General features: G+C 31.8%; 2 protein-coding genes across 2 annotated transcripts in view; both read left to right on the top strand.

The window, feature by feature from the left end:
• Positions 1–16650, top strand: part of LOC124371879 — a 77811-nt gene that overhangs the window by 42456 nt on the left and 18705 nt on the right. The gene's annotated exons all lie outside the window — the stretch shown is intronic.
• On the top strand, positions 2948–8499 carry LOC124371877. Its single transcript, XM_046830242.1, has 2 exons — positions 2948–3195; positions 7649–8499. The coding sequence occupies exons 1-2, from the start codon at positions 3117–3119 to the stop codon at positions 8497–8499; spliced, it is 930 nt and encodes a 309-aa protein (XP_046686198.1). The 5' UTR covers positions 2948–3116.

Genomic DNA, 16650 nt, shown 5'->3' with positions numbered 1-16650 from the left:
AGTTGTTTGTATTTATAAACAAGATTGAAAAACTTTAATGGGTTTTTTGTAGGGCAATTTTATGGTGTGTAACGTAAACTACTTGATAGCTAATAATATACAAAGGCAATAACATATATTATGTTACTTAAGTTATATGAGTTTGTAAAAACATGATTTAAGTTTATTGCAGATTATTTGCCAAGACAGGTTAATTTTTGAATTATAATAATACACGTTATTATGAACAGACAATGCACACGTCGTATCACATTCTTGTAGAAACAGTCTTATTCTAATTTCGCGGATTATTTGCAAAATAGCCAAGATATATTATAGGTTAGTCACTTGATAAAGTTTTAGTTAATTATTTTAAGCCATATTTCGAGAAACAGAAGCATATATATATATATATATATATATATATATATATATATATATATATATATATATATACAGGGTGTACATAAAGTCCTGCACTGGTATAATATTTTCTAAACGATAACAGATAAATGAACAAGATTTGGTACATCAATAGTACACCTAAAAATCTACTTTTTGAAGGAACTATCAGTTTTCTGTAATATCATGGGGACGTCCCGCAAGGAGTCGGAAGGAAATCTTAAATAGGAGCATAGGTCAATATGCACATCATTTTAAAGGGCTTATCTAGCAGAGTTTAAATGCCGCAAACCGCACTCAAAAAGATTGATCCAGTACAAAATGGCGGCTGTTCAAAGGTTTTACTTGGTTACATTTTCATTAGTAAGCCATAACCCCGGTAAAGCAAAACTGCAACAAAACGAATACTGCAGATAAATACTACATTATGATTGTCAGTTGTACAGAAGTGAATTATGACGTAGGTTATCCTCAAGGGGTACAAATATGGTCCTAATATATTGATAACGGGGAAAACCTGATAACAGTAACAATTAAAAAGCTCTTATCTTTGGGTCGCAGTTTGGACTATCCAATTAGCCAGTCTATTCATAGTAGGCTATTCTAGTTTTCTTGTTTTAGTAGTGATGTCCAACCTTTCTATCAGTGCACTTTAGTACAAAAGAGTTTGTCGTATTGCTTGTAGTTCTTCAACTACACTATGTTGCTTGACGAACGTGAACGTATAACACTTCTTATGATGGTTGGTTGGGGAAACAACGGACGATCACACGAGGAAGCATGCCATTTATTTCATGACTACTTTCACGAGAGGCAGCCAATTTCTAGACAACTGTAGGGAGAACTGTTCAACGCTTTATGGAAACAGGAAGTGTTTCCGATCGTCATAGGACAGGAAGGCCCGCTACTGCGACAACTGAAGGCAACTCTTTAGATGTATTGCACTCATTTATTGAGAATACGCAAGAGTCCCTACGCTCAGCAACACAAACTCATGACATCTCTGTTACGTCTGTTAAAAAGATTCTGAAAGGGTCTAATTTTAAGCCTTATAAAGTTCATTTGGTGCACGAACTCAACGAAGTTGATTTCGATCGACGTATAGAATTTTGTGAAACTATGATGGCCAAAATAGATTGCAACGAAATTGATGCAAACAATATTGTGTTTTCAGACGATTGTTCATTTATGCTGAATGGAAGTGTAAACAGGCACAATTGCCGTTACGTACTAGAGTAGCGAAAATCCTCACTGGATGCGGGAAGCACATACGCAGTATTCACTAAAGGTGAATGTCTGGCTTGGTGTGATAGGTACCCAGTTGGTAGGTCCTTTCTTTATTGAAGGAAATTTTAAGTGCAATATCATATTAACGTTTGCTAGAAAATGAAATTACACCAGCACTTCGAAACATGTTTGGAGAACATTACCAGAATATCTGGTTTCAACAGGACGGAGCACCCCCACACTACGGCATTGACGTAAGAGCCTATTTAAACACTGTTACCAATATATTAGGACCAAATTTGTAACCCTTGAGGATAACCTACGTCATAATTCACTTCTGTACAACTGACAATCATAATGTAGTATTTATTTGCAGTATTCGTTTGGTTGCAGTTTTGCTTTACCGGGGTTATGGCTACTAATGAAATGTAACCAAGTAAAACCTTTGAACAACCGCCATTTTGTACTGGATCAATCTTTTTGAGTGCGGTTTGCGGCATTAAACTCTGCTAGATAAGCCCTTTAAAATGATGTGCATATTGACCTATGCTCCTATTTAAGATTTCCTTCCGACTCCTTGCGGGACGTCCCCATGATATTACAGAAAACTGATAATTCCTTCAAAAAGTAGATTTTTAGGTGTAGTATTGATGTACCAAATCTTGTTCATTTATCTGTTATCGTTTAGAAAATATTATACCAGTGCAGGACTTTATGTACACCCTGTATATATATAATATTATAATATCAAAGGGGTGTGTTTAAAATTACTGTGAAATTCGATTTATAAAGCTTTAAACTCTAGAAAAAGTCTAGTAATAATAGGTAAACAAATAGTGATTAATATTAGATGGGTGAACTATAACAATAGTAGTTTACTAGAAAAAATTACTGATATTTGAACTTATCTAATTCCTAATAAATCTTCGATGAAAGTTAGCTTTTTGAGTCTTGAACCAACTAGAACACAACAAATAAAATAAACGCGGAAATATCGGTTAAGGAAGTGAATGCAAACAGAAACTTTACGACGGCGCAAAGTGACAGTGACATTACCAAACTCAAAATTGCCATGATACGCATGCGCAATAGGCCGTTGCATTGTGGGATGTAATACGAAACTTCTGATACGTATATGATACGAGGCAGGTGTCTTAATGGCATTGTCATAGTCTTAGATACGTATATGAAATTGACTCAATAATATGTAACGTGCATGTTACAAGGATTTATTTTTCCAACCTCATAATTTCCGGCGGCATAGTTGGCAACTTCTGACGCTTTGGAGTGAGTCATCTTTCCTTCAGACTACGGCTGTCGGCTACATAGTCATTTGGTCCCGTTTGTTAATGCATTAAACAGTTTTGTAGTGGGTGGAGTTTTGTCTTGAGTTCTACGTTCTAGTGTTTAAAGAATTTCCACACTCACTTCAGATTGCACTTCGTTTGTCTTATCTTGGGTTATCTTTCCGACGTTCGAGTGTAAACTTACTGAAATGTAATAACTGAATGTTCTTTCTCGTTGGTGGCAGTTGTCTGTTTTCTAGAACTGTAGGCTATAGGTACGGAGTTGACATCTTCAAGTACGGTATGTATAACTATAGATACTTACTACTTTATTATTATAGATCAAATTGTATTAACTATTGATTAGAGAAAATCCCACCCAGGTAGTTGTATTCACATGCATACACATAACATCACTTACAACAGGTCTGGGATTACATAATGACCATACTTCCTGTTTGTTAGCTATCCAGTGCAATTTCCGAATCAAACGAAATTGTTTTTTTTATTTGTAATTGTATGCTAAGATGATTAGTAATTTATCTATATAAACTATCTATCTATATCTTATATTTATATAAGCAACCCAAGGTTGCTATGCCACTGACAGAGTAACACGTTTTATAATGGATAAATACTCAGTTTTTTTAAGTTGGTTTAAAGCAAAGGTTTTTCACAGATTATAGGATTTCCAAGACTGATTAGAATAAAAAATAATTAATTTATCTACTATAATTTATAAAATCAGAATGATTGTTGTTTATAATTTTTTCCAAAATAAGTAATTTAAGAATAATTGATTTAAACCATAATTTTAACTATACACTACACAAAATAAAACTACTCCAAATAAACATGCAGACATATTTTTGACATATTTGTACAGTATTTAATGTTTAATAAAAAACCATACTAGGATTATAAAAACAGTATACATATATATAGAATAGAATAGAATATGATTTATTTTTGAAAATATTACAATAACACATTATATACAATGGTATACACAATGTAATACATCAATAAAGTAACCTAAACAACCAAATGTGTACACAATGTACAAACCTAATGAGCAAACTTAAATAAAAATGTAACATTCTTGTAAATAAAATTAAAACAAAAACACTCGTAAATTAAAAAATATTTTCAAAAATAACTAGGGCCTCTAGAGGCAAGTGCCTGTGGAGAGGTTCCTTTTATTACAAAAACATTTTTTAGCTCAAAGAAAATTTCAATAAAACTTTGATTTTTTTATAAGCTCCTAAAAAAATTGATTAAAAGTGTGCTCCTGCAGTTACAAAGCAAATGAAAATCCACTTAAATAAATTCAAACTAAAATGTACTGTTACTTTCTTTAATTAACTAGGAATCTATGCAGAGAGAAGAAAATCTAATTTATCAAAACCCAATAACCACTTCTTTAATGTTTTTGAAAATAACTTTATATTCTCACAACTAATAATTGAAGAGAAATTATACTAAACATTTTAGGTCCCAAAAAAACAATAACTATTTGAAAAAAATGGTAAGTTAGGCTTTGGAACTGGTATTGGTTCTTGCTTTCTTAATTTGTTTTTTGTAACTATTTTTTAATTCTGGTAAATTGCCACTTATGACATAAAGTATTTTTAAAAACTTTATAAACAAACATATATTTAAGGGGAAAGAATATTTAAATCAACAAAAAGAGGAAAAGATTTCTCCATTCTTCGTTTTCGTTTAATCAACCTTATGAATTTCTTTTGTTGAGTTAGAAGTGGCTTTAGATTTGTTTCATAGGCTCCACCCCAACAAAATATTCCATAGTCAAGCCTACTATTGACCAAAGAGAAGTACAGCATTCTTAACACTTCTTCAGTGCAAATGTATTGTAAAAACTAAAAAAATCTTAAAATATTGTTTAGTTTGCGTTTTAAAATTTCAATATGTGTCTTCAGTTGATTTCTCTATCTAGCATGACTCCTAAATATTTTACATTTTCGCACTGGGATACTACAGCACAGTTCTGTTGGCACTGAATGTTACTACACAAACAATTGACACATCGATACAAAATTGAATTACTAAAAATTTGCTGATCTGTTTTTAAACTAAAATTGATGTACTTAGTTTTCTCTGGGCTTAATAATCTAGTGAATATTAGTTTATGTTTAGCATTTAAATTATCACACAATCGTAAAAAATATGGATTCTATAGCCATAAGTTGAGTTTCTAAATCTATATCTATAGAGCATTCGGGCAGAAAATATTTTGTAATGTTTTTAGATTCTATATCAATAATAATTGTTCTATTATAAATTTTTTTACAATTACTAACATTTTTTTCATCTGAACCACGTAGAATATTGAATTACGTTGAAGTTTTCCATTTAAAGAAGTCTCGAAGAAGATAGCAAAATGTGTTGAAATAGTCGGTTATTCCTTAAAACACTTCAATTGTTTTCTTCTTTGATATTTTCAGCGTTTATTTGCACAGTGATGAGTCAGCGCTCAGATAAGACGTATCGACGAGTGATAGTGTTCCTGCCTAATCTATAGAGCGTTTTATGTTTTCATTATTTCAAAACAGTTTTTCCAGAAAAATTAAAAAATAATGCCAATACATAAGAGTAGCTCAGCAAGCAATTGTTCCAATATTAGGCCTATCTCATTAATTTCAACATTTACAAAGATATATGAGAAGGTCATGAAAGAAAAAATATCAACTTTCTTAAACAAAACAAAAATTCTTTTCTGAAATTCAGTTTGGATTTAGGTTGGGTTTGAGTACAGAGTTCGCTTTCTATAATTTAATGGAATCAATGAATGAAGGTATAAATATAGGAAGATAATGTGAGGGGAATTTTTTGGATATTGAAAAACCTTTCGATACGGTAGATCATGATTTACTACTAAATAAATTATATAATTGTGGTTTTAGAAGTGTAGCTCAGAATTTGTTTAAAAGTTACCTGAATAAGAGGCAGCAGTGTGTTAAAGTAAATTGTAAGATAAGTCAAATGGGATAAATATGCTGTGGACTCCCACAGGGATCAGTTCTTGGAGCGGTCCTGTTTATAATATTTATTAATGACATGCAATGGCACGTTTAAGGGTAAAGTAACAGCATTTGCTGACGACACTGCTCTTTGCTATGTTGGGGGGTCGTGGGACTTAATTAATTATAATATGAATGAGGATTTAAATTCATAAAATTGGTGGTTTTTAAACAATAAGTTAGTATTAAATATAGAAAAATCCATGTATGTTGATTTTTCATTACGAAAGAACGTTAAATATTTGTTTTTTTTCAAATGTATTGATTGTTTGCAAAACTAAAAAAACCCCGCACTCAGTGTTCAAAAATTAACCAAATTTCAAAAACGAAATACTTGGGAATCATTTTGGATTGTGAATTAAACTGGAAAACTCATATAGAGAGGTTGAAAAACAAAGTAATTACCAGTGTGCGATTGTTTTATTTTTTTAAAGATATTTGTCCATTAGCTGTTTTAAGATCATTATATTTCGCTTTGATTAATAGCAGGTTATAGTATGGGATAATGTGCTGGGGAAGAACTTATTTTACGAGCTTAAAACCACTTGTTACATTGCAAAAATTATTTGTGAGATTGATTTTAAAGAAGGCTAAATTGTATTCGTCTTTTCCATGTTTTCAACAGCTAAATATTTTATCACTAAGATCTCTATTTCTATATAAAGTAATAAAAATGTTTTTTATTGGTGGCAGACTCTTAGTTCAGGAGAATATTTACACATTAAGATTAAGAAATTCAAATCAATGTCAAGTTCCGAAACCTAATTCAACATTTTATACTAAAACGTTCAATTTTATAGCACCTAGACTATTTAATAAATTGCCAAGCAACATAAAAAGTGAGACAAGTTGTATAAAGTTTTTGAGGTTATTGAGGGAAATGGTTAATGATTCAGCACAACACGGAGGCATTTTTACAAATAGCAAGTTAGGTATATTTAATTATTGTTCAATTTATATTTCAAAACTGCGTTTAAAGTTGGTTGATTAGTTTTTGACTAAAAGTAGTATTATCTGATTTTGTTTTGTTTATTAATAGTCTAGTAATTTTGTTATTATCTGAAATTTAAAAACAATAGGCAGTAACCACACGTATTGATTGTGATGTTAGATGATTTTTAATTTCTACTTCTATTTCAAATTAACTGTTTCGATCTGAGCTCTGAAAACTTTAAGTTTATTTCTGGTTTAATTTTAATGAAGGAACCCCTAATCAGATTGTTTATAATCTTAGGGGCCCTATATTTTTCTCAAAGTTGTATTATATTTTTAGTAAAAATGTTATCATAAGTTTAAAAGTTAAGTTAGTATATAGGTCAGCCTGGGAAAAAAGTATATTTTGCAAAGTGATAATTGTTGACTTGATATGCATAATGTTTTTCATAATATTGCTATGTACAATATGTTTCTTGAGAAAAATAAATAATATGATTTGATTTTAAACAAATACCATCCATTGTACAATTTCCTACACCCACACATACATTTCCCTATCAACCAACACATCTATACTATAACGTTTGTCTACTAAATAATTTCTGTCCCACGGCGATATTTAAAGAAGGACTATACCACAGAGTAATAAGGTATATACCTTATTACTCTGTGACTATACCTTCTAATAACAAAAATAGTCCTCTTGAAAATGGATCTTCCAAATTCGACACGCAATGTACTATTGCATTAAGTACATAGAGAATTTATGATTTTCAGGAGAAACCGCAATGGACTCACTCCCATTGTTAGTACTGGATAAAATCGCAGAGCACCTGACACCCTACGAGCTGGCAGTGTGTTCTGCCGTTAGTGTGGGCTGGAGGGATGCCTTCAACCATGACAGTCTGTGGAGGCCACACTGCAACGAGGACACGGCACAGTACCTGGAGACTGCGGAGTGTAGAGTGGAGCCGAGGTTTGAGTCTCTGGAGTCGGAGGACGTCACGCTGAGTCCTGCCTGTCGCTGGCGGATGTGTTACATGCGTGAGATTCACCTGCGGAAAAACTGGAGGCAGTGTAACTGTATCAAAGATGACATACTGGTCAAGGATTTATATCTTAATGATATGTATAATTTCGTTTGTAATGACTTGGTCATTAACACACAAGAAGATTCCAGTCACAAAGTGAATGTTTCACTCTGGAACGTCAAAAGCGTTCCAGTAAGATTAGGACACCCATTTAGTATCTCGTTCAATGGAGGTGATATTATAATGGTCAACGAAAAATGTTTAGTGATTGTGAAGATACATCACGTGGAAGTTTACAACTGTGAGGCATCCTGTGACTGCGAGTGGCCCATGAGGTATTTTTTCTTTGTTGGTGGGACTGAGACGTATCTATCTGGTGACAAAGACAAGATTTTGACTAACGATAATGTGCACGAATGTATTAAATCTTATTATTTTACAGGAACATATTTTGTTTACGTTACAACAAACAACAGTGATCTTCACATATGGGATCTCAATGTTGGTACAGAATTAAATCGAGTGAAGTTTCCCGTGTATGACGAACTTGTTCCAGATGTTGAAAAGTATTTACAACATTATCAAATCCGAGAATGATTCCAAAGATTTTGTCTTAGTCCAGAGCTATGAAGCGGAAAACGTAGTTGCCAACGTATTCCGTGTCTACAGCCTGAATATATTAAAGTTTCTTCTCCCTTTCCAAGTGCGTCATGACTTCCCTTACCAAGATGTTAAATGTATTTTATTGGACCAATTCGTTGCTGTTGCTGATACATGTGGTCCTGTTCACTTATACAATTATATGACGTCGGAATTAATTGTAAAGGTATCAACTACTTCTTCTGACATTCTAGCGTTTGGAAGAAACATAGTGATTTATGAAGAAGGGAGAATGCATGCAAAGTTTGATTGTCGCACTTTAAAAGTAGAGCCATTTCCAGTTACCGATTTAAATGAAAGCACGTCGAAGTATCAATTCGAGGAATACTTGTTGGATAGGATTCTTTATGTAACTAGCAAAGTCAATATACTGAACTTTTCGGAGGGTGGAACGAGTTTTGAATCAGATGATGTAACATGGATTACAGAAGAAATGTATATGTTGGAAAACTACAAAACTAATAAATCTCATACCAAGTGTGTTTTTAAATGTTTTAGCAATAACCGGTACTTGCTTAAAGTTATTACCTTTTGGTAATTTGTAGCAATAATTTTAAATATAGGCCTACTATAGCCATACACTTTAACTTTCGATAGTTTTCGCATATTTAAATGTAAACATTGTAACATTATGCTTACCCTCAGGAATATTCAACTACGTATCTTTACATATGGTTGTGAAATGCTGGTGAACACATCATCCATTACATTTTAATATTACAATTAGTATGTATTTCTAATTTATGGCTTACGTGTGCCCTGGAGAAAGTAGGTGGAAAAGGATGTTCAAAGGATTTCTAAGGGTGATCTGAGAGGTAGATCAAGGAAACAACTAATTGTTTTCGCATGATCTGTCATCTACGCGAACGGGAATCATCTGGAATGGAGACTCTTTAGAACCAGTTATGACTATTCCAACTTATGATAGTGATTTTAGATTATAACAATAGTAGATAGTCTTTTTATACATGAATATACCCAATACTGCTGTTTTTTGTTCTTTATAAAAACAATAATTTACTGAATGTTGTCATCCTGTGCCATATTAATTCGTTCACAATTATTTACCATCGAAGCATTCTTTTTATTTTATCTTTTATTAGAAATGTAGCATAAAATGTACATATGTGTCTGTTATTTTACTTCATGTACTTCTTAATTTTATCTATAAATAGTGGTGTGTTGTATTCTTTGACAATGAATCTTTTTACCTTTACTGTTTTGTCTTTGTATCAGTCGTGTTTACTACCAAAATCTATCTATGATAATTGTTTGAGTTTTACTTGAATATGAAACTAATTTAAATTTAATTGAAAAGTTTTTTACTTTTAGTAAATAATATTATTAAGTATGCAATGCTTGATTAGTACTGTTATGAAGATATCAAAGATAAAGTTCCTATCGCAATTTTACGACAGATTTAAAAACATATAAAATCCCACATTCGTTGTTTTTTGACAGAAGTAAGCCCGAAACGGACATATACTTTCCTTACTGTAGAGACAAGGCAAACGCAACTACGGTTCTAGATATACTAAGAACGAAATACATTTTAAATACACAGTGTTTGATGTATTCTTGGCCAAGGTAACAAAGCAAAATTAATTTTGGTGTCGGAGATATGTTACAAGTAGCGCCTATACACGTGCAAAGCCTAACATTATAATTATTAAACAATTTCGCCCCACGTCTGAAGCTGTTGACCAAGAGCACTGAAACACGTAACTAAAATATACGTACTTTTGTTTCTAAACTACTTAGTGCCCCATAATTTATTACAACATGAACGCACCAACCTGAAACGCTAATAACTGAGTCATTAGAATTCCTCCAGTGGTCTGAATAATTCAAATTGTCCTGTAATCTTTGGAGCTATTCAATAAAATAACATGGAATGCCAGAGAGAAATTAAAGTTATTCCACAGGTACTTATCTCCAACTTCTTCCAACTTAAATCTAAAATGGTTGAGGAGATTAGAATATCCTACAATGACTATCACTTATCAAATAATATGTTTAGTCAATATTTCTAAAATTTGACTTTTTAACATATTAGTTTGTGTGTTTTTTACATACGGTAAATAAATAATAACATTAACCATGTTATAAGGCGGAAATCGTGTTTCTTACAAACTAGTTGTTACTCGTGACAACGCACGCAATTTTAAAAGCGATTGTAAAATGTTAGAATAGGAAAAGCATTTTGTGTTAGTATCTAAACATAGTAAGACAGTTAAACCATACAAGGTAAATCAATTTAATTTTACTACAAGAGTGAGTTAAGTAGGTTAGCTAATACTAGAATGAATAATGTACTCAACAAGTTTCTTCCCTGTATTAGATGGAATGTACGCAAAAAAATGTGTTAATTTTGGTTATCTTTAAATTTATTAGACGTTAAAGGTCAAGTAGTTAGGTTCGGTTGTTCCAATTTAATTACGGTGACAGCTGATTTAAATAACAGCTGCTCAAATACTGGTAAATTATGGGCTATTTGGTTTGCATGTTTAATGAGAGACCTACCTAATAATTTCTATTTTCTTAACCGATTTTTACAAATAAGATTTCCTTGAAGAGAAAATTATCTTAAAAACTTTTTTGTCTAGTAAAATATTGTATGAAAACAAATTTATTTAATATTTCATAAAACAAATATTAACTTGCTTCCACTTTGAAATCTAAAGCATTCTGTTCTGATATAGTCTAATACCTTCTGACATAGACGCTTTTACCAAGTCTTATAGAAAATTTGTGTATAGTTGCTAAGCGATGTGGAGTTTTCTCTCACTTTTTGTTCGGAATTACACATAAAATCTTAATATACATAGTCAGTGCAAACTTTTTCTTACATCGTGTATAAATCTTCAGATTATATAACAGTTGATCATGTTAAATTTGCAGCTATGACGACTCTTTAATAGTTTATTTAAATTCAACAAATACTAAAAATAATCTATAAAATTAACTTAACTGGCATTCTAAAACTAAAAATACCGGTTTTCATGAACAAAGTATATTCAATTTTTAGGCCAAATAAAGAAAAAACAAATCTATAAATGACCGTACCTCAAAAACGTAGGTGCAGATTTCGATAAAAAACATTCAATATATAGAATACAGTATTATATTAGTACCTTCATTCTTAGGCTGCGCTTATTTTCCGAAATGTATCGAATTTATAAGCCAAATACTGAACAACGGAATCTATGGATAGCTGTACCTCAAAAACGTAGCCTACTAGACGATTTTAACAAAAGTTTTTATACACATTTGAGACACAGTCTACTATACTACAATGTAAGCTTCATTCATACGCCGTGTCTATTTTTGGAGATACATTGATTTTATCTGTGAAATACTGAACAACGAAATCTATGGATGTACCTATGGCTGTACCTCAAAAACGTACGAGCCCATTTTTATAGAACTTTCTATACACATTTGAGACACAGTCTACTATAATACAATGTTATGCCTCATTCATATGCGGCGTCTGTTTTTTTCGGAGATACATCGATTTTACATGTGGAATACTGGGAAAAAATATGGGATGGTCATACCTCAAGAAAGTACAAGCCGATTTTGATAGAGCTTTCTATAGGCCTACACATTAAATACATGGTCTACTATACTACAATATAAGCCTCATTCTTAGGCTAGGCCTATTTTTGTTATTAAATTAATATTGATTTTATATGGTTTAATATGATATATATATATATGAATATATCTTGTTTTCTCCACTTTAAGATAAGATCATAATTGATAAGCTCTGCTATCCACCTCTCATCAACAACCGCCTCCCCACTATACAGCGTAATCTAATATACACATTGGTTTCTCCTTCTTCCTCGAATTTAATTTATAACCTTCCATTGTTTAGAAATGTTGTTTTTAAAACAGTCTATTTGCCAAATAGTTGTTTTTATTAAAAATTTAATTTTTCAGTAATTTACAATATCTATTTTTTTAAAACATCGTCATAAGATCTTTTTTATAAGTTTGTTTCTTAGTGTTAATTTTACTTAAGAGATCTTTAGTTATCCATGGACTAATCCGTTTAGCTTAATTTAATTTATTATCAATTATTTCCCTTATAACTAAATTATAATGCATTTTAAATTTACAACTTTCTATGCATTTTGTACACTTTCTCTACTTTTATTACCTAGGCCTAGTACTACAAGTCGTAATAGACAATGTTTCTTTAATTTAAATGATCCTAAAAATGCAAACCTCTATTGAGAAACCTATTGGTATAATTTTTTCACTTCATAATTTCCGGCGGCATAGTTGGCAACACTGGAGCTTTGGAGAGAGTCATCCTCCGAACAGGCCCCGCTAAGCCCCACACACACGTGATACGACAGGTCTTTCTTTCACGTTGTAGATGCAATAGGCAGTATTGTAGTAGGTGAGTTTGTTTGAGTAATCGTTCTGAGTGTTCGAAGAATCTCCAAAGTCACTTCATATTGCACTTCGGTTTAGTTATCTTTGTGACATTTGAGTGTAAACTTACTGAAGTATACTTTTTTTTATGCGACAATAATAATAGAATACAATACAATAATAGAATTTCAAGTTTATAAAAACAGTGTCAAGTGATTTGTAATGTTTTAAGACAGTATATTGGCTAGCAGTGCAACATAACCTATAAGCCTGCTTTAAAACATTTTCTTTTACCAGGCGTTCTGATTCGAAAAATCACTGGTAGGGAAAAGTAGTTTTTTAGAGTTTCCGAAGTGTCTGATCTAAATATTTAAGTTATATTGCTACTGTTAAACGACTTTCCACAGTTTGTTTATTGTAGGTATATTTTGCATTAAACCATTTTTATCATAAATGGATTCTGGGATATTTAGTTAATTAATTTTGAGCAGACTTATATATTGATAGTGATAGGGACCTAAAAGTGATTCTGCTCAACATATTGATGATGAAATTTCATTAAATTAGTAGGCTTAATAGGAATTGTTTATATGAAAGCATTACCAGTAGTTTATTTGTTAGTTTTTGTATATAATAGCTACAGGAATATTATACCAAAACAGCTATGTTGGCAGCACAAGTTGATAATAAAAATTAACAATATAATGTGTGAGTGCATGAAAAGGTTTAATTACTAAATCACTATTAAGCTGTGTACAAATTAACTGTTTATATTACAGAACTAGAAAACATACAAATAGTATAATATATAAATATATTAAACTTTAACATCGGTTAACACCTTAAGTTAGCTTATTTACGAATGAATTAAAATTATTATTCAATATATCCAATTCATTGTATTTTTTATGTAAAAGAGAGGCCGATCCCCCTTTAAGCGATCCCCTCATGGGTCACTGGCCTGTGCGAGGATCTTATCAAACAAAATTAAGGGGACAATCGATACAGTACAAGGTCGATGATACTGATAAAAAGTGCTTCAGTCACAAACAGGATTTGAATCTGTGCTGTCTCTAACTCAGATCCAAAGTTTAATGTCAGACCACTCGGCTATCGGCACTCTCATGGGTTGTTATACATTTTAAAAAAATCCAATACCTTTAAAAATTAAAATTTGTAAAACTACTCTGTCTGACAACGTGGTGTACAAAGCCAAGAAATTTCTAAGATTACTTCTTGGAACATACAGAAACATCTTTCCAACTAAAAAAAGCTAAGTTATGTTGAATGTTATGAATGAATAAAATAATGGATCTTGTTTGTAGATAAAGAATTTATCTTGAGATAGCTGTTGACAGTTTTTTCTTTTAAATGTTTTAAAATACAAATAACTTAAAAATATCGTTTTGAATTAGTGTCATAGAAGCGATGCTAATTTAATAAAGAAGGCCTCCAAATTATTGCACAATATTCCACCCTACTTGTCATGAATGCAATTATAGTTTATTGATATAATGCATTGAATAGATAAACCATTTAGTTTCTAATGACAAAATCCAACATCCTTTGGCATCCATTTATGGGAACATTTAGGTGACTGTCGAGCGTAAAAGCAGAGTTGCTCGTTTTTTGAGTTACGCCAAGACATTTAATTGTGAGCCATGGTAGAGTATTCTGGTAGAGTTAAACATGTTTTCCCTGGTATATGACATAGCAAAACACTTCTTTCTTTTTAAAAATAAGGTTTTTATCTATTTACCAAAGTCTAAGATGATTTAGCGTTGATTGCAGATCAGCAACGTCGTTATCGTCTCAAATTTCTCTATATAGTTTGAAATCATCTGCATACAAAAGGCATTTAGACCGTGTTTCATAATTATGAAGATCAATAATAAATATTAGAATAACAATGATCCTAAATAGAATCCTTGAGGAGCACCTGAAGTGCTAATGTAGCTTTTTGACATAACGTTAAACGTAATAACAAACCGACTGCGAAGTTTACAATAAGTTTTAATGAAACTGATAAATGATAAAAAAGATGATTCACTTCCCAAACACACCGTGATCAACTTTAAAAAACTCCTTAGAAAAATATTTATAAACTAAATTAACCCTACCAGCAATATGCAATTCAGATGCTATATCAAAAGAAAATTCCATTAGATTGGAGACTGTTGATTTACAAGAAAGAAAGCCATGCTGCTAAGGAGAAGGTAAGATTTTACAATTAAAAAATATAATCATAAAGAAGGGGTTCAAATATTTTAGCCAATGTATCTAATAATGAAATCGGATGGTGATGATCCATATCGAAATGTTTCCTGGTATAAAGAAGGAACAACCTTAGCTTCCATCCATTTCTCCGGAAAAAAATACAGGTTGGTAAAGACAAATGGCACTAAGGCACACACAATACCTCAGTGCAACCATTTACTACATATTTAGGAATACAGTCAGGTTCAGAATATTTCTTCGGTTTCATTTTTAACACGCCGCTAGAACTGTAAACAAAATCCTTTAAATGTTTCCACTATATAAGTTTTTCAGTACACGATGTCACAGGTTTACTTCCGGAGTTAACCGAGAAAACTGTAGAAAAAAGTCTGAAAAACGAATCGAAAATGTGATTAACTGGAACCACTTTGTCTTTGAATTTTATTTCAAAAGAGCACAACTCGAAATTAGAAGAAGAGCGTCTAGACTTAATAAAACTCCAGACAAATGTATAGTCTACGTTATGCAAAACTCAATGTATCGTATATATTCTCGATAAGCCAAATGTATTTTCAGTTTAACACCTCTATGAGATCCTTGAACTAACTGTCATAAAATTTAAAAAATTCCTTTTTAGCACATTTTATTTTTTTTATCTTTATAGAAATAATCTTTTGTAAAACAAAAACTGATATTAACTTTTAAATATTAATTCCACTTTGGCCAAAACTTTGATTAAAAACGTTAAGAATTGTTTTATAGACCAAATCTACTCTTCCATTTACGTTATTTACACTATAAACTTCATTCCACTTACGTTATTTAAATTTATTAACAAGCTGCAAAAATCAGCTTTCTCAAAATAGTAATAGGTGTTAAATATTAATTTATTGTTAGTTAAATTATTAACAAGGAAGATTTTTCAAGGAACCTACACACAACGGTGGATAGTGCTCATCTAGGGTCAATAAAGGACAGCTACAGTGATCAACAGACAGTGATTTCTTAAATTAATTATTAAATCAAAAGTAGTACTGTTTCAGTTAATATCGTCATTGTGAGATTCAAGATCGTGCATTGCCATAAAGTCATATAATGTTTTCAACACAGTGTTTTCAAACAACATATCGCAGTTCAATCCATTAATTTCGGGTAGATTAATACCACCTAGTTATCACTAAACTATCAAACAGAGACTTTGAAATCTATCTATACTTTTAAAAATCCTGAAAAGAAAGATAATAGTCATCACAGAAAGTACGATTACTGTTACGTATAAAATAAACAATGTTTACACAGACAGAAAGATACGTTTGAGCGAGGCAGCCAAATAGATTCAAGGTCGCGGCGAATCAGCTGATCGCCAACTGTCAGACAGCTCGCATACTTTTGTACTCGGCAGTCAACTGCTAGCGATACCCCTCCCCATCCAGGGCCCGATTAAGGTTTTTGGCGCCCGTAGGCTATCTTGTACTTCGCGCC

Source organism: Homalodisca vitripennis, unplaced genomic scaffold (assembly GCF_021130785.1).
Source record: "Homalodisca vitripennis isolate AUS2020 unplaced genomic scaffold, UT_GWSS_2.1 ScUCBcl_2182;HRSCAF=6688, whole genome shotgun sequence".
NCBI lineage: Eukaryota > Metazoa > Arthropoda > Insecta > Hemiptera > Cicadellidae > Homalodisca > Homalodisca vitripennis.
The sequence above is the reverse complement of the archived record's forward strand: the minus strand, read 5'-3'. Positions and strand labels throughout refer to the sequence as shown.